At 62.7% G+C, this 20,113-nt stretch overlaps 1 protein-coding gene and 1 long non-coding RNA gene across 2 annotated transcripts in view; one reads left to right on the top strand and one right to left on the bottom strand.

The window, feature by feature from the left end:
• Window positions 1-5,445: 5,445 nt before the first annotated feature.
• LOC123816758 lies at window positions 5,446-8,238 on the bottom strand. The gene is made up of 3 exons (XR_006785343.1): window positions 6,460-8,238; window positions 5,802-6,306; window positions 5,446-5,705 (listed from the first exon to the last, which is right to left on the bottom strand). It is a non-coding gene; the product is annotated as an uncharacterized LOC123816758 (long non-coding RNA).
• A 298-nt stretch (window positions 8,239-8,536) lies between these two features.
• Window positions 8,537-20,113, top strand: part of CYTH1 (cytohesin 1) — a 52,723-nt gene continuing 41,146 nt past the window's right edge. Inside the window, exon 1 of the mRNA XM_045835925.1 lies at window positions 8,537-8,680. Within this exon, the coding sequence (XP_045691881.1) occupies window positions 8,659-8,680 (22 nt within the window). The 5' untranslated portion in view covers window positions 8,537-8,658. The remainder of the gene's footprint in view (window positions 8,681-20,113) is intronic.

Here is a 20,113-nt window from a genome sequence, read left to right as displayed (position 1 = left end):
ACAGAAAGGTCAGGGCTGGGTGAGGCGGCTTCCGGCCCGGGCAGGGCTCGAGCGGTCGGGCCAAGTGGCACCCGAGAGGCCGGTGACGGGCCTCTGGTGTCAGGGAGGGTGCTGGGTGCGGGGCGGATTCTGGGGCAGTGACGCAGCCACGCCCGAGGTGTTTTCGTGTTGAGCCAGACAGGGAACCCCGGGCAGGACCACAGGGGCGAGCAGCAGGTGACCATGAGCTGCGAGTTTCTGATGAAGAAAAAGGCCAGCCCTGGCTGGCATGGCTCAGTGGACTGAGCGCCGGCCCGCAGACCAAAGGGTCGCTGGTTCGATTCCCAGTCAGGGCACACGTCCGGGTTGTGGGCCAGGTCTCCAGTGGGGGGGCGTGTATGGCGGTGATGTGGGACGACAAGGTCAACATACCTCTCCCATGTTGCTGTTTCCCTCTCCCCCTCCCTTCTCACTAAGAGTAAATAAATAAAACCTTTAAGACACAGAAAGCCCAGGCGTCTGGACACCCAGGGAGCCAGCTGGGCCTTCGTCCAGCTCTGGGCCCCACGTCGGGGCCCCTGTAGTGGAGAACATGACCTCCAGTGACAGGCTGGAGGTGCGGTGGAGTGAGGGAGGCCAGGGCGCAGTCCCTGCCGCGTCCCCGTGGCCTGCACAGCCCTGGAGTGGACGGGACACGGGTGGGACGGTGTGGACAGGCCGTGGCCCCTCCTCGGTGGCTGTGAGGGGAGACACGGTGCCGGCACTTGGTCGGTGCTCGGCATCGTGGGTTTCCCTTGCGCTTGGGGACCTTGTGGCCAGTCCCCGGCCCTGGCCCATCCCCCAGCCCACGCTGGGCTCCACCCCACCCCCGGACATTCCAATTCAAGCAGGCCCGGCGGGGCCCAGGAATGTGCATTTCTAACATGTTCCCAGTGGGTGGAGGTGCCGCTGGCGGGACATCACCCACCGAGTGGCCAGAGGGGGCGGGAGCTTGGAAGGAAGTCCAGGGTACGGGCTGTCCCTCTGGGCCCCGGGCGGGGACCTCCCCGCAGACTTGGAAGGGGTGGCCCCTGTCAGGCTGGCCCCCCCACCTGAGCCCTTGGCCCTCTTCCTTGGGGGGCCTTGCTCAGGGGTGCTCCTGCCTGTCTCCATCGTCCCCCTGCCTTCTCTCGTGAGTATGTCCGAGTGTCTGCCACGCTGAAAAAGCCCCCTTGTTTTCGCGTCCCCTCCCAGCCACCCTGTCCCTCAGCGCAGCCTCGGCGGGGTCCTCCCCACCCCAAGTTCTCAGCCGGCCTCCCACCCTCACCGCCCCACCCAGTGACCCACGTCCCAGATCCGACGGGCGTGGGCCCGCACATTCTTTTCAGGATGTGACCCTGTGCCCCGCCCCGTCCCGGAAGGACTCTGATCTCTCTCTGTCCCCTAAACGTTGAACCCGCGGCCTCCAAGGACGTGCGGGGGTGGGCAGGGCCCACCAGTGTGCCCTGCTGACCGGTCAGCGTGTCCTCCTGGCCCCCGTGTCCTGTTCCTCTCGGAGGTGCCTCCTGCGCCCCTGGGAGGCACCTGGGAGCGGAGCACAGAGACCCCGGCCCGGGCCCCGGGTGAGGAGCGTGGTTGCTCTGGACATAGCCTCTGCTCGGGCGGCGGCCTCCTCGAGGAGACGCCGTGGCCTGCTGTCCCGAGGCACAAGGAAGAGGGCAGGCCCAGCCGGCCATGGGGTCTGGACTCATGGGGGACAGAGGCCAGGCTGGGGGTGACGGCCTGTGTTCCCGTCGGGGGCCGCCACAATGTAGCTGTGGGCGCTCGGGTCGGCCACGCCACCTCTGAGACGGCGGCGGCGGCCTCTGCAGCACGGCGTGACCGCCCCATTCCCACGCGGCTGCCAGGCCTACCCGTGCTCACTGCTGGCTCTCCCCGGGGGTCCCCCTCTGCAGGACGGCCATCGGAAGAGGGGGCGGGACCCAGCCCTTCTGCCCGTCGAGTCTTGTGCAGGCAGCAGGGTCACAGAGGGGCGGGCGGTCCCTCCAGCAGGTCAGACGTGTTCGGGCGGCTCTTACGGCGGCCGGCCCGGAGGTCGGCACACAGAGCCGCAGAGCAGGGCAAGCACCTGCTAGGAACCGCGTGTAAGAGATGCGCGTGTCTCTGTAACCGCGGCTTCGTCACGGTTGCGTGTGGAATGAGTGTGGCCCCTGGTCCGTCCTGGGCTGGCCGTTCGGATCGTGGAAATGCACCTTCCTGGAGCTGTTGGCTCCTACGGTATTAGGAGTGATCTGTCATCATTTTTTTGTCCCTTTTTCCCCCCTTTTGCAGGCATGAGTCTGCTGGTTTCCGTCCCCAGCTGGACACTTCCCGCCGGCAGGGACCATGGGTCACGGTCCCCGCAGGGCCCAGTGCTCACGGGCACCCAGGAAACCTCTGCTGAACCAGCGAACTGGAGAAGCTGTGCAAGGCAGCGGCTCCGGACTCTGCTCAGAACACGCACCCCCACCCCCACCCCCACCCCCCACCCCCCCACCCCCGAGCATGCCCCGCATCAGTGACGCGGCCTCGGAAGTTCTCCTCGCACCAGCTGCCCCTGACGCCGCCTCCTCTGAGCCAGGCCCCGCGACCCCCCGCCCCCTTGTTTTCTTTCCGCTCCTCCGTTTGAAGTGGGCCCGAGCCGCGTGGCGCGGGGCCAGCTGTCTGTCGGGCGGCGCGGGAACAGTCGGCGACAGCTGGGTACAATCAAGTTCCATTACAAACAGATTTGAAGTGCCACTCACGCGCGGAAGAAATTGCACGCTTTAGCAAAATACAATCTGGGGGCTTTCAAAGCGAGACAATGCCCCAGCCCCGGCCTGTGTCAGCGATTCGGTTTGTGGTTGCTTCTTGCTCGCGAGAAGCGCCCTTTCTTTCCCTGGGTGCTGCCGGGGTGCAGCCTGCACGCAGGGTGCGGCCTGCGGGCCACTCGCCGCTCTGTCCCCGTCCGGTACCCACTGAGGGCGCCTGCAGCAAACGCCGGCCCGACGCTGGGGTCGGCCCGCTGCAGCTGGGCTGCCAGAGGGGGCGCTGCCCTGCCTGGTCACTCTTGTCACCTCCGTCTCAGGCGGCACAACGATGGGGCAGGTGGCAGCCACAGGCCTGGCGAAGACCTGCTTCTGGGAAGCCGGAGTCCTCTGGAGAGATGTGTCCGCCCTGCCGGCCTCGGCAGCACGTGGGCCTGAGCTTCTCCCCGTCCGTCCTCCCTGCTCCCTTCCCTCCCTCACCTGTTCCTCGTCCTCGGGGAGTGGGGGCGTGTCTGTCGGGGCCCCTGTGGCCGGGGGACCTGTCCTTCCCTTTCTCCCCAGGACTTCCAGCGGCGCCTCCTGCTTGGCACGCGCCCTCCATCCCCGATCCTGATGGGGGAGGAGAAGGGCAAGGAAAGGGAAACATTTGTTCTAGAAAAAGGAACCAGACACAGTGGCGTGGGCGGGACTGCAAGGGAAACAGTGAAGTCCTCCTACCCAGGATCCGGCACCTCAGTTCTCTCTACAGTGTTCATTTTAAAATTAATTTAAAATAGTAATATAGGCATACGGCTATAGAATTTAAGAGTCACCTATCTCCAGGAGCTGCTCTGACAAAATCCTACAGATTGGGTGGCTTAAAACAGGCACGGCCCTGGCTGTTGTGGCCTAGTGGGCTGAGCACCGTCCCGCAACGCCTAAGGTCGCTGGATCGATTCCCGGTCAGGGCACGTGGCTGGGTAATGATGGGCCTCGTCCCCAGCTGGGGTGCCTGCAAGAGGCAACCGATCAATGTTTCTCTCACACACGGATGTTTCTGTCTCTCTCTTTCTCCCTCTCCTTAAAATAAATGAGATCTTTACAAAATAAGTAACTCTCAGCAGGAATGGTTCTCCCCAAGTTCTGGAGGCCCTCGGTCTGAAACCCAGGTGTGGGTGGGGCCGCACTCCCTCCGGAGGTTCTGGGGGGCGGGGTCCTTCCCGCCTCTTCCAGCTTCCGGTGAGTCCCGTGGCCCTCGGCTTGTGGCTGCACCGCTCCGATCTCTGCCTGTGTCTTCACACGACCACCTCCTCTGCGTTCGTTTCCTAACCTCTTCTTTTTAAACTTTTTGTTTATGGATTTTGAGAGAGAGAGAGAGGAACATTGATACGATACTCCACTTGCTGATGCATCCGCCGGTTGCTTCATGTAGGTGCCCTGACCGGGGATCGAACCTGCAACCTTGGTGTATCGCACGATGCTCTAACCAGCTAAGCTACCCAGCCAGGGCCCTAAACGCCTCTGCTTATAAAGACACCAGTGACTGGCGCAGGGCCACCTTCATGACCTCATCTGAACTTGATCACGTCGGCCAAGACCCCGTTTCCAAATAAGATCACACTTCACAGCTCCTGAGGGTGTGGGCTACAACCTATCTTTGTGGGGGGGAGGGGGGGGACACAATTCAACCCCTAACCGCGTGGAGGGTTATGTGATGAAGTCTCTCCCACCCTGTTTCCCTGGCAACAGCTCGCCTTCCAGGTGAGGCAGTGTGGGGACGAGTCCCTCCTGAACCTGCTGGGGACAGTCCGTGGGTGCAAGGCACTGGAACGTGGGGCTTTCCCTGCTGCACCCTTTGGTGCTGTGTCCCCGGCACCTGCCACAGTGCCTGGCACCCCCCAACCAATACTTGTTGAATGGCTGGAGATACCACTATGAATGTGTCGACGTAAGAATGCCCAAACCTGGAGAGAAGTTTTGTAAGATTTCAAATGCTTCCCAGAATAAGTTTTGCAGCTTCTTTTATGCATTTGGAAGGAAGGAAGGAAGGAAGGAAGGAAGGAAGGAAGGAAGGAAGGAAGGAAGGAATTTTACTTCCATTCCAAGGAGGTGGGAGAAAGCAGTGGGGATGGGACTGCAGGACCGTTCCGATGAGGTGCGCTCTTAAAGGGGTATTAGTCCCTGAGCGGGGGGCGGGGGGTATTACCTCTGGCAAGTCAAAGGTGTGTTAGCCCAGAATGGGCGGGGCTTTGTGAAAACCTCTCCGTGAAGAAGTTACGGGCCCGGGCGTGACCACCCGCCACGACCTGCCCAGGTAGGAATTTTCGACCAGATCACCCTTTGAGGTTGTTTCCCATAGATGCCCTTTTCCTTTTCCATCCGCAAATGGATATATGACACGTACGGGAATTTTTATTACAAACGGAAATATATTACACACCACCATTCTGTCCTTGACTTTTTTTCACTGAATATGGCTGGGGAACCTTCTCATTTTGGTAAATATTGGGTTGGCCAAAAAGTTCATTTGTTTTTTTTTCCATATGATAACTATAGTAGCACTTAGTTGACTTTAACTTTATTTGAAACAATTTCGTTAGATTATATGTGACAGCTGTCATATCAGCGTGCATTTACAAACAAAGCTTATCAACATCGGTGAATTTGTGTGTACGCATTTTAATATTGAAGATGGAAGAAAACATGCAACATTTCCAGCGTATTATGCTTTATTATTTCAAGAAAGGTAAAGACACACTGCGACATGAAAAAGAAATACGAGACTTGTGCAGCGTGTGGAGACGCAGCTGCGGCCGACCGGCCGTGTCGGAAGCGGCGTGCGGGGTTCCGTGCTGGAGGTTTCTCGCTGGACGATACTCCGAGGTCGGGCACACCCGCTGAAGGTGACAGCGATCAGATCGAGACATGAGTTGAGAACAATCAACATCACACCACGCAGGAGGCAGCCGACACTCAAAATGTCTAAACCAATAAGTTATTGGTGAAAATGAAAAATGTGTCTTTTGTTTTATGGAGAGAACCACACAGGCTTTGGCCCCCCCCCTCCCCCCCGCACACCTTTCTCTAGCCTGTGAGTCTGTGAGTGCTCCGGGTGGGGCCGAGGCGGTCTCTGAAGAAGCTGGAGACGCCGCCGTGTAACCGGCACCGGAAGAGCGTGCGCATTCGGTTACCTCTGCTTCAAAGACTTCCTCCGTGACGCTGGTGTTTGAGATTATGTAAGGCAGGGACGGCGGAAGGGAGGCACCGACTTTACAAAAACAGGTGTCAGGTGGACCGACCGCACGGAACAGCAGACCACAGGGAGGCCCTCGGGGAGCCCTGGCCCGTCTCCAGGGTTTGCTGGGGGACAGCAGCGACACAGTGGAGGGGAGGGGCCTGGGGCAGAAGCGGCGGTTGCAGTTCAGTTCCAGACCCTCGCTAGCGCCTCCAGCTCCGTCCACCGCCGACACAAACATCCCCCTTGTTCTGTGCCATGGACCCTGGGCTCCGTTGTATTTCTTCTCCCTCCTCCTCCTCTGATGCTGCTCGGTGTCCGCAGCCCCTGGAGAGCCAGGCCTGTGGGCTGAAGACACCGTTGCAGATGAAATGACGCTACTCAGAGAATGTGCGAACCGTCAAGTGCCAGCTCCCCGAGGATCCCTCCCTGCCCCAGTCTACGGGGTGGGCAGTTCCGAGAGGACGTTGAAAGGGACGAGGGCGACAGTTAACACGTTACCTTTCTTTCCTGAGTTTTGGTCACGGAGCCAGAGTTCCAGTGGCCAGAGAGACACCTGCCCGCTGTTACAGGAAGGAAGCCGGCCGGGGAAGGGCCGGGAACTTTCTGAGGACGCCGAGACGGAGGGCGGTCAAGAGCACCCACGGCAAACTTTGGGGCGTCTCTGCTCCACTGCCATGAAGAGAGGCTCACCAGGCAAAACGGGGGGCTGTTCCGAGGGCACCCCGGCCCAGGCTGGCAGGAAAGAAATGCGGCGGGATCCCTGAGCACCCAGCACCAAACGCGAGGACGTGGGGCCACGACGTCGCGGCTCCCTGCTCCCACGTCGCCTGTAAAACTAGACAGTCTGGCGAAACGAGCGAAGATGAAACCCATGCATCCGCCAGAATCAACCTTTTTCAGGAGAAGGGTGACCTCTCTCTAGGGAAGGGTCTAATTTCTGGAATTACTTGGAAGCGGCATGGGGTCGGGGTGGGGGAGTGTGCCCAAGAAAAATAGACACCATCCCAGACTTTGCAGCGAGTTGGTTCCTGCGTTTGGGAGGGGGCTGTCTGGGAGTGGGCCGCCTTCTTAGCCTCTGGACGGGCGAGCCGGAGCTGCACCCCCCGCAGACGTCAAGACCGGGGTTCCTTGCCCTGACTGAGCGGCTCAGTTTGCTGGAACTCGGTGAGATGAGGAAAACGCAATACTGCAAAGCATGAAGGCAGAGGACTGGTGGCAACCGTTGTCATGCCGAGGTTCAGGCTGCAGAAATAAAGCAACCCAGAGGCTCCGGGTTTGACTCCCGGTCAGGGCACACGCCTAGGCTGCGGGTCCAGGCACATATGGGAGGCAGCCGATGGATGTTTCTCTCCCTCCCTCTCTTTCTCTCTCTCTCTCAAACCAATATACGCATCCTCGGGTGAGGATTTAAAACACAAGGTGAGGGTCCCTGAGGCTGAGATGTTGGGACCCAGCTCCTCTAACAGAAACAGTATCCGCTGTGTAGAAGTCCTGTGGAAGGCGACCGCCCACCTGTCCTTCTGGAGATCCATTCTGGGGGGGAAGCCGGGAGTTTGTTGTGGGCAGAGGCTGCGTCTTGTGGGTGGGAAACAGGCTCAGGGGGCTGAGGGGTGGCGGCCCAGGTCACGAGGCACAGCAGAGTGGGTCTGGAAGGAGAGCCCAGCGATGCCGTGCTCCTTTATTTTCTCCACGGGGGGGTGGGGGGGCAAGGACGTTCCTTTGTGGTCTTGAACAAGCCCCCCGAGGCTCCTTTTAGGGTTGGTCCGGGAAGAAACGGCTTTCTGAGCGCCTGCGTCTCACCTCCCCCCGATGGAGAGCCCTGCGACACCGGAGAGGCCCTGTGACATTGCCAGGGCTCGGGCCGGGCCCAACTCCAGCAGCGCAGCGCAGGCGAATGGAACACACAGCTAGACACAGTCCAGAAACGTGAGCACCGCAGAGGTGCGTGGGTCGGGGTCACTGCAACCCTGAAGCGCTGGGAGATAGGAAAATGCAGACAATAGCAGGAAGTTTGGAGGCAGTGGACTGGTGACAAGAGTCCTTGTGTTAAGGCTCAGGCCGCAGATAAAGGAATCCAAGTGCTCTTGGGGCCTCCGGCCGAGACCCGGCCCTCCCTGGGCGAGCTGGGACCGGCCTGGCTGGCGCGCTTGACGTCAGGGAGGACCACCCTGTCCTTCGGTGGCCGCACACGACCTCGGGCCCTTGTGTGCAGCCGGGCTGCGGGCTGCGGGCCTGGATTGGTGCGTCACGCCGAGATCCTGCGAGGCCCTGCGAGGCCCTGCGAGGCCATTGCGAAACGCGAAACCCGAAACCTGTTGGGGCCGCACGGTGGCAGGGCGGGGCTCCGGGTCCAGGGGCGGGGCCTAGGGGCGCGCGTGCGCAGGCGCGTGCCAGGGGGCTGTCGCGTGCCGGGGGTCCGGAGGGCGGGGATGAGGGGAGTGCGCGCGGGGGCTACGGGGCGGGGCCGTAGGCTCGGGGGCGGGGCCTGGGCGCGCGTGCGCAGGCTCGGGCCGGGAGGCGGCCGCGTGCCGGGGGTGCGGGCGCGGGCGGCGGCGGGCGGGGCGCCCAGCGGGTGGCGGGGGGCCGGGGGCGGGGCCCGAAGCTCGGAGCTCGGCTGAGGCGAGCGAGGCCAGGAGCGGCAGGACGCGAGGGGCAAGCGGAGATCCCGACGCGGAGCCCGGCACCGGCACCGGCGCTATGGAAGAGGACGACAGCTACGGTCAGTACTGCCCGCGGCCCGCCGGGCGGACGCCCCCTCCCTCACTCCCTTCCTTCCCCGGCCCGGCGGCGCCTCGGGCAGCTCGCGTTTCCCCGGGGAAGGTAGTGAGGGACGGGAGTCTGGGGGCTGGACCGGGCGAGGAGCTGCCGGGGGCCGGGAGGCCGAGGGGCGCCCGGGTCTCCGGGGAGGCGGCCGGAGGTCGCGGGGCCGGAGTCGCCGGGGTCGTAGTGTCTGGGTCACCGGCCGCTGTCACCCAGCGCAGGCCTGGCGGTGCCTCGGCGAGCGGTGAGGCTCCCCTGCGCCCCCGTGCGCGCTCTCCGTAGTTTCCGGCCCTTCTTGGTATTCGCAAGTTGTGTGCCCCGGTCCATGTCTTTGTCTGAAACGAAAAGGAGAAAACAGCGAACCACCCCGGAGTGGACAGACCCCCCCCGGGACGTTTCTGCGGCCGAGTTGGCAGGCAGGAGGGTGCTGTGGAGGGCCGGGACTCCGGCCGCTGGTCGCCCGCGAGGTTGGGGTTAATTATTGCTGACCTCGTTAGGCGGCCCCGCGGCTGCTGGTCCAGGGACGCCTGCGGGGCTGCCTGGCGGTGCGGGGACGGGGACCCAAGTTTGCGTTCTCGTCGGTGCGCACGGACAGCGAAAACTTGAGAACGGAGAGTTTTCAGCTTTCCTCCCGCTAACCGTACCCCAAAATCTGCTGGTCAGCAGGGAGGGGTTCCCTCCCTCCAATGGCTTGAAATGCTAGGCGTTTCAAAAGGTTATTTGGAATGCTCTAGTTAGTTTTTACATTTTATTCACGAGGCGTTTCAGAAAGAAAGGCACACAGAACAAGGGGTGAACTTTTGCGGTTTGGTAGCAGAGAACAGACACACACAGCAGGATTTGAAACGTTTCTGTGGCGGCAGCGTGGAAGCAGGTCCTGGCTCACTGGCTGCGACCGGTTAGCGCAGGTGTCCTGCTCCTGTGCCAGGCAGGCGCCGGGAAGCTGTTGACGGGTGAAGAGGAGGGTTTATCACCTGCAACTTGACGCTGAGCCACAGACAGGGGGCTGCGACGCGGCTCGCCAGACCGAGGCACGGCCTGAGGTCCAGCGTGCGTTCGGGCTGGGCGCCCATCAGATGTCCCCTAGTTACCTTCCAAGTGGAAGCCGTGTGTGCTTGCTGTCCTTTGTGATCGAAAAAAAAAAAAAACCCAAACAACCCAAAACCCTCGGGCTGGTTTGGAAGGATTCCTTCCCCTCCCCGCTCATCCTGCCTGTGAAAAGCCTTGTGCAGCTTTTCCTCCGTTCTCGTCCGCTGTTCTCTCGACCTTCTCCTGCCCTGTAACCCCGCTCAGACCCAGGGCCCCGCCGCCAGGCTTCCCTCTTGCCCCCTCCCAGTGTTCTTCCGCGCCTGCCCGGGCAGGAAGCGGTTGGTTTGGTCGCTTTCAGTGCAGCAAGGGCTCTGCCACCACCAGGCACCACATGAGTGTGCTGAGGAGGGGGTCGCTGGGAGCAGGGTGTGTGCGTTTCCTGTGGCGGCTGTCACCAACCAGCACGAACGCGGGGGCTCGAGGCAGCATGCGTTCATTGTTTTGCAGCGTGGAGGTCAAGCCCACATTCGTCTCCCTGGGCCACGGTCAAGGGGTTGGTGGGGCGGGGAGCCCCTCCGGAGCTTCCAGGGGACATCCGTTTCCGTGCCTTGTGCAGCGCCGAGAGGCCGCAGGCGCCCCTTGGCTGGTGGCCTCCTTCCGCCCTCAGAGCCAGCGAGGAGGAGCGTTGTGTCATTTCTCCCTGACCTCTCCCTTCTCACTGGGGTTGCGCCAGGCCCGCCCGGGCGATCTGGCCTCAGGGTCCGCCGCCCCCATGCTGCCGCGGTGGGAGCCCTTGGGACACATGGGGTGACAGACTGGCGGATCCTGGTGTAGGGCGCGGTCACCTTTGGGGGCTGTTACTCTGCTGAGCACCGGTAAAGACAGGGGCAAAGTTTCTTTTTCTCTTTCTAAAATCATCTTCTTGGCATTTCGAAGGGACCGGAAAGGTTGAAAGAGGACTCCCCACCCACAGGGCTCATCACACAAAAAGTACCTCAAAGTTTTAAGATGATCGTACGGAGAATGAGGCTCTGAGTTCTTTAAAGTAGGCCTCAGTTTCCAGAACTGTCTGTTTCCCTCGGAGGTTTTACAGGGAAGTCGCTTTGAGCGACACGGCAGCTACTCAGATCCCCCGTGTCACAAGGAAGCGTCTGCTACAGACTCAGAAAGCCCCTGGCACGCCCTGCCCCCGGCTCCTGCAGGGCCCCGTGGTCCGGGGGTCAGCCGAGGACACAGCCTCCGGTGTGCCATGTGGTCCAGGGACCGGGGCTCTGATCTCCTGGCTGCCACTCGGTGTCAAACTCACACAGAACGTGACCCATTTTTTTTAATATTCTAACGGGAGCGCATCTCAGAGGGTCCCGTCCAAGGAAAACCTCCGCAGCAGGTGGAGGGCTGGGCTCGTCTCCCTGGTGCCAGGTCTCCCCGGCGCCGCTGGGGACCCGGCCACCCCGGGCTTGGAGCCCTTCCTGCTGAGGACGCCCCGGAACAGCCGGTCCTTCCTTCAGGGGCACCCCGGGCAGGTGACGGGGTCCCACCACACACCTAGGGGGACTCGCTCTAGCCTGAAGATGTGCAGGGGTGGGGGTCAGTCATTTTAAAACGTGATTTTCTTTGAAAACGTGGGATTAGTGATTTTCTAAAAGCTCCGTTGGCATTTTAAGGGAGACGTTCACGTTGCCCGTGGCTGATTGGTCTTTATCCCCCCACCCTCTGAACACCGGGAAAGAGCTGGGGGTTTCAGGGTCACGGTGCCTCCTCGTCGGGTTGCTGTGCTTCCTGGACCTCACGCACGGAAGGAAGAGGCCTCCATCGGGTGCCCTGCCCGTGGCGAGGCCCCGTGACTCAGTTCCTCTTGCTGACTCTGAACTTGAGCAGAGATTTTTAACCTGCAGTGTGCCGGTGGCCTGGCGCCCTCCGCTTTCGCCGGTTCTCACAGGTCTCAGACCCCAGGGGTTGCCGCGCCCGAGGTCGCCTGTCCCTGAGCACTGGCACGAGGTGGCGATGGGCAGGGCCGTGCCAGAGTGACATCGTAGGTGGTCGTGGTGGCGGCCGGGTGTCACGGCGATGACAGCACGGCCCCGACTCTGAGCACAGTTCTTCAGTGGCAGTCGCAGAGCTGTTGGCGGCTTCTGCCTCCTGAACACGCCAGCCTCCTCTGGCTTTTTATTAGCTTTTTACTAGACTCTTCTCTGCATCATGAGGGAGGATTGCCCTTTAAGAGACTCATTTCCAGCCCTGGGCGGGTGGTTCAGTGGGTTGGAGCGTCATCCCGGCCCATACACCAAAAGGTTTCGGGTTCGATCCCCAGTCAGGGCATGTACCTGGATTGCAGGTTCAATCCCCGGTCGGGGCTTACACAGGAGGCAAACGATCGTGTTTCTCTCTCTCTCTCTCTCTCTGTCTCCATCCCTCCCTCGCTCTCTCTCTTTCCCCCCTTCCTGTCTCTGAGCACATTCTCTCGGGTGAGGATTAAAAAAGAGAGCTCTCGCTCCCGCGTGAGGGAGTGGAGATGAGACCCTGGCAGGGCACACGTCTCCCGTGGGGCCGGGCTGCCGGGAGAGGGCCCTGGCGCCCGGGGAGGCTGCGGGCTCCTGTCTGTCCCTCCCGGGCAGGACCCGTGGCAGCCGCCCGGCGCTGCCGGGGGGGCCAGACCCGGAGCCGGGCTCCCGTGGCAGAAGTTCACGCCCAGTCCATCCCGTGGGCTTGCCTGTTCCCCTTCGCCCCTCCCTCCGTCCCAAATCCAGCAAGAACACTTTGTGCACGTGTCTGACCTGAGGCCAACCTCGTTTTCCTTGTTTTCCTCTGGTGTCGATGACTTTCATTGTTCTCTGATTTAAGGGTACACGCAGTGATCTGTCTTTATCGAAAAGAACACAATTCGGCCCTGGCTGGCGTAGCTCAGTGGATTGAGCGTGGGCTGCGAACCAAAGCATCGCAGGTTCGGTTCCCAGTCAGGGCACATGCCTGGGTTGCAGGCCACGGCCCCCAGCAACTGCACATTGATGTCTCTCTTTCTCCCTCTCTAAAAAAATAAATAAATAAAATCTTAAAAAAATACGGAAGCAAGCACCAAAAAGAAATGGAAAAAAAGAAAAGAACACAGTTCTGTGAAGTCAGAGCTTTCCCAGGCAGTCTGGAACGTGAGATCTCCGTGATTACACAGTCCGCGGCCCGCGAGGTGGGTTTCCAGGGGCGACACTGACCCGTGAGAGGGCACCGGCATTCGAAGAATCCTCGGCGCCGGGTGCCCGAGTGCTTTCCAGGGGGCCGTGCCTGTCACCCTGTGCTCAGCGATGCGCGGGGGCGCAGTGCCGCTGTCACCGCGGACGCGTCACCGGCGAGGACTGGCCTGCGAGAGCTTCAACAGCAACAACAACAGCAACAGCGAGAACAGTCGAACGTCACGACACGGCACCGCGTCGCACCTGCCGGGTCGTCGCCCGGCCGGAGGAGTTCCTCTGCGCGTCTGTGCGCCGTGGCCCGGCCGCTCCTGCGGGGGCACGGCTCGCTGTTCCACTTCCCTGCGCTGCGCTCTTCCTGTGGCCTCTGCCAGCCCCAGGGGTGGCCGTTCTTCTCCCTCCTCGTTTAAGCACGGGGAAAACGTGTATGTTTGTCCCGACTGGGGTTTGGTCAGATTTTGACCAATTGTCTTGGGTTGGCCAGAAAGTCCGTTTGTTTTTTTTTTTTTTTTGCGTCAGATAAAAGACGCATTTTTCATTTTCACCAGTAACTTCGTTGATGTGGTTATTCTGAATGTCTCCCGCTATTGGCTTCTAGTGTGGGGAAGCCGGGGTGCGGCTAACCACCTTCCAGCGCCTAGGACAGCCCCACGGCAGAGACTGGTTTGGCCAAGGTGTCAGCAGCACCAAGAAACTTCCCAGACCACTTCTGACACGTTCTGTCGGTCCCAGCACCTTCTCCGTACGCTGCACAGATCTTCTGCATTTCAGTTGCATTTTTACTTTTCTTGAAAGAAGAAGGCACAATATGCCAAAATGTTGTATATTTTCTTCCATCTTCGATATTAAAATGGCTACACAAGCCCCGGCTGGTGCGGCTCAGTGGATTGAGTGTGGGCTGTGAGCCAAAGGGTCGCCGGTTCGATGCCCAGTCAGGGCACATGCGTGGGTTGAGGGCCAGGTCCCCAGTGGAGGGTGACGTGAGAGGCGACCACACATGAATGTTTCTTTCCCTCTCTTTCTCCCTCCCTTCCCCTCTCTCTCTCCCTCCCTTCCCCTCTCTCTAAAAATAAATAAATAAAATCTTTTTTTAAAACGACTACACAAAAGTTCACCGGTTTTGGTAAGTTTTTAAAAAATGCACACTGGTGAGACAACTGTCACAATACCCTCTAACAAAACTGTTTCGGATGAAGCTAGAGACAGCTAAGAGCTGCGAGAGCCATCGTGCGGAAAAACGCAACGGACTTTTTGGCCAGCCCCGTGGTCCCTTAGTCGCCTTCCTTCGGTTTTCGTTGTGGAGACCGCAGCCCTCCCCACCAGCCTGCTGGCCTCTGGCCGGACGCACGCGGGGCGTTCTCTCTGGAGGAGGGGCCGTGAGTCCGCGGCTCTGACCGCCCTGGGCTGCGCGGGTCAGTGAGGTGGCTGGGGGTCCGCCGGGTCTGAAGGCCCGTGCCTGCTCCTTTCTCAGCGTCCCGGGTGTGGCTCAGGGCGGTCTCGCCAAAGAGGTTTTTCCTCGTGTGTGCTGTGCATCCCAGGCCAGGCGGTTCCGTCACCAGGGGCCGTGCCTTCTGGGCCCAGGATGACAGCAGACAGACACGGAGGCTGCTTGGCGAAGGGGGAGGGAGGGGACAGGTGAGGCCCTCGGCGGGGCGGCGGGAGGAGGGCCGGTGGCCAGCTCAGTCCCCGCTCTGAGGGCCCCCAGCCCCTCCTGCCCCCAGGCCAGAGGCCTGGACACCGGCTCCCGAGAGGGCTCCCCAGCCGTCCGCCGCCCCATTGCCTCACGCCCTCCGGTGGCGGCCTCTCCGGTTACCGTTGCTGGGCTTCGTCCGCAGTAACCGAGGCTGGAGGCGGTGGAAAATCGTTCAGAGACAGACGCTCGAGAAGTGAGTCCACACCCCCCGAAACTGCCGTGATGCTGTTTCCCTGAGCGTCGGCCAGGGCAGCGAGCGCAGGCTGGCGGCCGTGGGGGTGCTGCCGCACCTGCTCGCGCACGCAGGGTGCTGTCCCACGGGCCCCTCCGTCGGGCCGTGGGGGCGGGGCTGCCGGCCGCTGCGTGCGGCCGGACCCCTCGAGCAAGGGCTCAGGACGCTGCCTTCCTCACGAGAGTCCTGTGCTTGTCACGTTTTGTCCTCGTGAAGGTTTCTCTCCGGAAGCGGGCCGTCATCGTCGCAGTGACACCCTGGTTGTCGATGTCGGTGTGAGCGCCGGGGTCGGTTGGGCGCGCCGATCGCTGCTCCGCCGCGGTGCCGTGGCAGGTTCGGTTTCCGCGAGCAGTTTGTGAGCGGACGTCGGGTGGGCACCCCCCCCACCCCGCACACCAGCAGCCCCGCGTCACGGGTGCTCTGGGTCCAGAAGGCGGCGGGCTGCGCAAGGAGACCCGGGGGGTCGGAGGGCCGGGCCTGCCGAGAGTTGCGTGGAGCCGGCTGGGCAGGGCAGAGGGGGGCTGGCAGGCGGGCTGGGGCTGGGCGGGGCGGGGGCGGGTGCCGGTGAGGAGAACGTGGGAAGGAGATACGTCCGGGCCAGGGGGTGGGTGAGGGCCAGCCGGCCTGGGAGCTGCATGCGGGCCGCCCTCGCTCTCCGCCCCAGGCTCCTCCCGGCGTCCCTGTGACTCTCCCTCCCTTCCAGCCCTGCCACCGTTTGCGCATTGCCCCACTTACCCAGGCTCGAAAGCACGCTCGGTTTCTTTCTCCTCCGTGCTGTCGGCACCGCTTCCCGCCTCGCAGACGTGTGTCTCTCTCTCCAGCCCTCCGTGGCGGCAGGGCGTTGGCTAGAGGCCGGGCTTCGGAGAGCCTTGAAACCCAGGCCGCCTTTCAAGAAGCCCCCGGTGCAGCGGCTGCTGACACCTGGGAGAACTTCCCGACAGCTCCGAGGGGGTGGAGGGGGCGGGAGGACCCCAGGGTGCAGCGTTTTTCGAGTGAAACACATTTCTGCGCAGACGGCCTACCGAGGCCAGAGGGCAGGAGCGTGCGGGCCGGCCGCTGCGGGGAAACGCCCCCTCCCTGGGGTCGCCGCGGTGGCCTCAGGCTGACGTCCTCCACGGTCTCCGGGTGAGGGGCCGTGGACCCCGAGACTGGTGTTCACGGAAGGGGGCCTGGCGGGTCCGCGCAGGGCGGCAGCGGGCCGTCCCGCCCGCTCTGCCCGCCCCGGAGCCCGCGTCTCACTCAGCGGCGCTCAGTAGGGCGGTTTTCTGGTCCAGACCCCGGCTGCAGGCCGTGAACAGACGGACTGGAAGAGCCCGCTGTGGGTCTCGGGGTCGAGACTGGAGGGCCGAGCAGGCTTCTGCCGCGGAGCCGGTTCCCTGCCCCTGGCCAGCGGGCTGCCCCACCGACCGGGAGAACTGGGGCAGCGGCTGAGGCCCCGGAGTCACGCGGCCTGGCCCTGACGGCTGCGGAGGCGGGACGCGGGTGGTGCTGGGGCAGCCGGGATTGGCGCGGGCTGTCCGAGCTGTCTGGGTGGCCGGGCGCAGGGGCGCGCCCGTGGCCCTGCCTCTCACACCCTGCACTGCAGCTGCCCCTCAGCCACCGGGGCGACCTTCCCACCCCGGGAGGTGAGCCGGGAAGGGCCTGTGCAGGAGGAAGCTGGGTGAGGGGGTGCAGTGCGGGGGAGCAGGGTGGGGGGAGCAGAAAGGGGTTTCTTCGGGGGGTCAGAGTGTGTTCGGGGGTCTTCCCACCCCAGGCTGTGGCCGTGGCCTTGTCTGTTTGCAGGAGAGGCGGCTTTTTTTTTTTTTAAGTCAGAACATTGCACTGTGTGCTTTCATTCTATTTGTAAAGATCTGATTTGTTTTTTAGAGAGATGGAGGGGGGAGGGAGGGAGGGAAAGATCGATGTGTGGGAGACGTCCGTCGGTCGCACGCGCCCCGACTCCGGACCCGGCCTGTGTGAGCCAGGCCTGGGCCCCGACCGGGGCTCCGACTGGCGACCTTTCACCTCGCAGGACGTGCTCAGCCAGGTGAGCCCCGCTGCTCAGGGCCCCGTGGGGGTGACTGTGCCTCGGTGGGGCGGGGCCCGGGCCCTGTCGGGGGGAGTGCCACACGCCGGCCTCCGGTCACCCGGCCGCGGCCAGCCCGGCTGCGGAAGCACTGCAGGGGACACTGCAGGGGACTGCGGCCCGGGGGCCTGGCACACGCCTCCTGCTTCACGTGAGGCCGCCCTGGGGGGCAACACCTGCCATTGCTGTGGAGGACGGGGGCGGCCCCTCGGCCTGTGCAGCCACCCAGGCCGAGGCTCCCGCTGGCTCCCCTCTGTGTCCGGGGGCGAGCCTGGAGGAAGTGAAACCCTGGAGAGCCCCTGGGGGTGGGACGGAAAGACTGTTTTTGCATTCACAGTGTCCCTGTAGAGCCAGGGACGCCACCCGAGACGGTGGTCTCACTCCAGAGAGAACCCCCCCGCTGCGGTAGATCCTTGGTGCACAGGAGGGGCTGCTGGCCCCCCGCCCCGTGCTGGCCCCCCAGGCTCACGCCCCCCCCCCCGACAAGGCCCCTCTAGCTGTTCGCTTCGAGTGCTGTCACCTCGATTCCTCACGGCTGACCCTCGCTCCCCAGCCTCTGCCCAGGTGCCTACCCCCCGCTCCTCACCAGGTCACCCAGTTAATGCTGCAGCCGCAGCCGGGGTGCCCTGCCTGCACTTGCCCCCATCCCTGCTGGGTGCCCGGCCCCCACCTGGCGCTCGCCGCCCCAGCCCCCCCCCCCGGGTGTTCCCCGCCCACGGAGGCCCCCCCGCGGGTGGAGCGGGAAGCGCCCGGAGGCAGGGGTCTGGCCTCCGGCTGGCAGAGGTGCCCCAGCGGGTCCCCGCTGCGGGCTGAGTTCGTGCCCGAGTGACCCTGACCCCGGCCTCCGCCTGGTTGTGTGTGGGAGTGAAGGTCACCGAAATCGCTCGCTTCCGCCGTGACTGGTGAGTCGCCCTTGGAGTTGGAAGGTGGGCCTCTTGCCTCCCAGGTGTGGCGCCCGATTTCAGTTCCCTGTCATCGGGGGCTTGTTGGGGGCCTGGTTTTGCTGCTCTGTTTGCGGTCACGACCAGTTGGCTGGGAGGTTCCTCGGTGTGGACCGACCGGGTGGGTGACGGGGGACACTCTCCGTGCACTCGGAGATTTCGGTGCGAGTCTTCAAAAGGCGCACTGGAAGAAGGGGAGGGCGGTTCTGTTCCTGGAAGGGGAGCGTGGTGAAGAAACGCGTTGGGCGGGGCTCCTGCGGCCCCCAGCAGGGTGCTCTGCGGTGGGGTCCGCCGTTTGTGTCTGGAGGACTGAGGGGTTTGGCGGATGCACGTGTCTTCAAGGGAATTTGAAGGTGGTGGTTGACTGCATGTGTGATCACAAAAGCCAGGAAGGCAGCTGGACCTCCGACAGAACGCTGCTCTGACTGGAGAGCTTTCCTGGCCGTCCGCTGGGCTGGTTTCTCGTGGCTGCTGCAGCTGCAGCAGGTCACCACAGACAGAGTGGCCTAAAAGGACACAGTTTATTCCTTTATTCCCCGGGCACCACGTGTCTGGAGTGGGTCTCACCGCGAGATGGCGGTGTTGCGGGCGGTTCCTTGGGCTCCGGGGGGCAGTCCGTGCCCTTGCCGTCCCCACCTTCTGGACGCCGCCTGCGGCTCCGGGCTCGTGGTCCCGTCACACCTGCAGGGTGGGCAGTGGCTGCTCGAGTCCTGCCCCCCGTGTCACTCCGACACTGGCTGTCCTGCCGTCCTCTTCCGTGGCCGAGAATGCCGCCGTTGCGTTGTAGCCACCGCCCGATCAACCCACGGTAGTTTCCCCGTCTCTGGGTCGGCTGACTGCAGCTTGGATTCCCTCTGCGGCCTCGGTTCCCCGTGGGCGCGTCACAGCCCAGGCCCGCGGGGTCCGGGAGGAGCACTCGGCCCCTCCGGGCTGCGATCTGCGCGCCCACAACGCTGCTTCCACGCCCCAGACGCCCCTCCCTCCCAGGGTGGGCGGTGAGCCCCCGGGGCGACGCTTCCTCCTGGAGGGCGTGTCCCCCGTGGGCACCGGGGCTGCAGCGTGGCCCGGCTTGTCCTCCTGTCCTTGCGCGGTTCTGCGGCGAGAAGAGCGCTCCTCCCACGGAGGCGGGGCCGCAGCACGTGACCCAGCGTCCGTGGGTGCCTCTGTGGCCCATGCCGTTGACCCGCGCTGAGCGCCTCGTTCTGTCCTTAGGCCGCAGGTGCAGGGGCTCCCTGCCTGCCTAGCAGCGGTCCTGAGCCTCCTCCGGCGGTGAAGGGCGGTACCCTTGCGTCAGGGGGCGGAGCGTCCCTGAGCCGCGGGCTTCACGGGGAAAGGAGGCCACTGTTCTCGGAGGGGACTCTGGCCGGGGTATCATCGGTGATGACTTCCCCAGACAGCGGCCTCTGTCCCCACGTCACGGGAGGGGCACCTCACAGCGGAGAAAGGAGGCTGGGTGCGATTTCTGGTTCACAAATTCGTGTTAAATCTTCATTTGGCTTCATTTTCACCCTGAATAGATTTCGAGGATACAAAACTAAATTTTTGGCTATTACTGTTCTTTTCTCTGACATTGCTGTAAACTCCCGTTTTCTTTTTTTTAGATTTTATTTATTTATTTTTAGAGAGGGAAGAGAAGGGAAGGAGATAGAGAGAGAGAGAAACATCAATGTGCGGTTGCTAGGGGCCGTGGCCTGCAACCCAGGCATGTGTCCTGACTGGGAATCGAACCTGCAACACTTTGGTTCACAGCCCGAGCTCAGTCCACTGAGCTACGCCAGCCAGGGCCCCATTTTCTTCAACAAATAAATATGGGTGTATATATCATTCTAATAAGGAATTTAAACCTTTGCCTTTGAAAACACCACAGTAACACATCCTTACAGTTAAAATCAATTGGTACAGTCACTTGTGACTTTTAGAGGGATTTTCATAGGCTCCAGGAGTCGGGGTGAGTTTGAGTGTCTGTCACCCTGAGGTCAGTGGATTTCTGAAGAAAGATGAGTCACGCGGCACCGATTCCAGCCTGGACGGCGGGGCGGCCGCACACAGGCCCCGGGGGACTGGCCGCACCCGCAGCCCCGCAGCCCCGCAGCCGGGCGAGAGCACGGCCTCGTGTCCGCTCGGGCTCGGAAGGCCGGGGCGCGCGGGCGTCCCGAGCTGCCCGCTGCAGCATCTCTACCTGGGCGCGGCGACCCACGTGCGCTGCGGTCGCCTCCCGCGAGCGGGGACCCGCGTGCGCCGTGGCTCTGC

The sequence above is a fragment of the Phyllostomus hastatus genome, unplaced genomic scaffold (genome assembly GCF_019186645.2).
Source record: "Phyllostomus hastatus isolate PE091 unplaced genomic scaffold, TTU_PhHast_1.1 phas_contig_210, whole genome shotgun sequence".
Classification (NCBI taxonomy): Eukaryota; Metazoa; Chordata; class Mammalia; order Chiroptera; family Phyllostomidae; genus Phyllostomus; species Phyllostomus hastatus.
The sequence above is the reverse complement of the archived record's forward strand: the minus strand, read 5'-3'. Positions and strand labels throughout refer to the sequence as shown.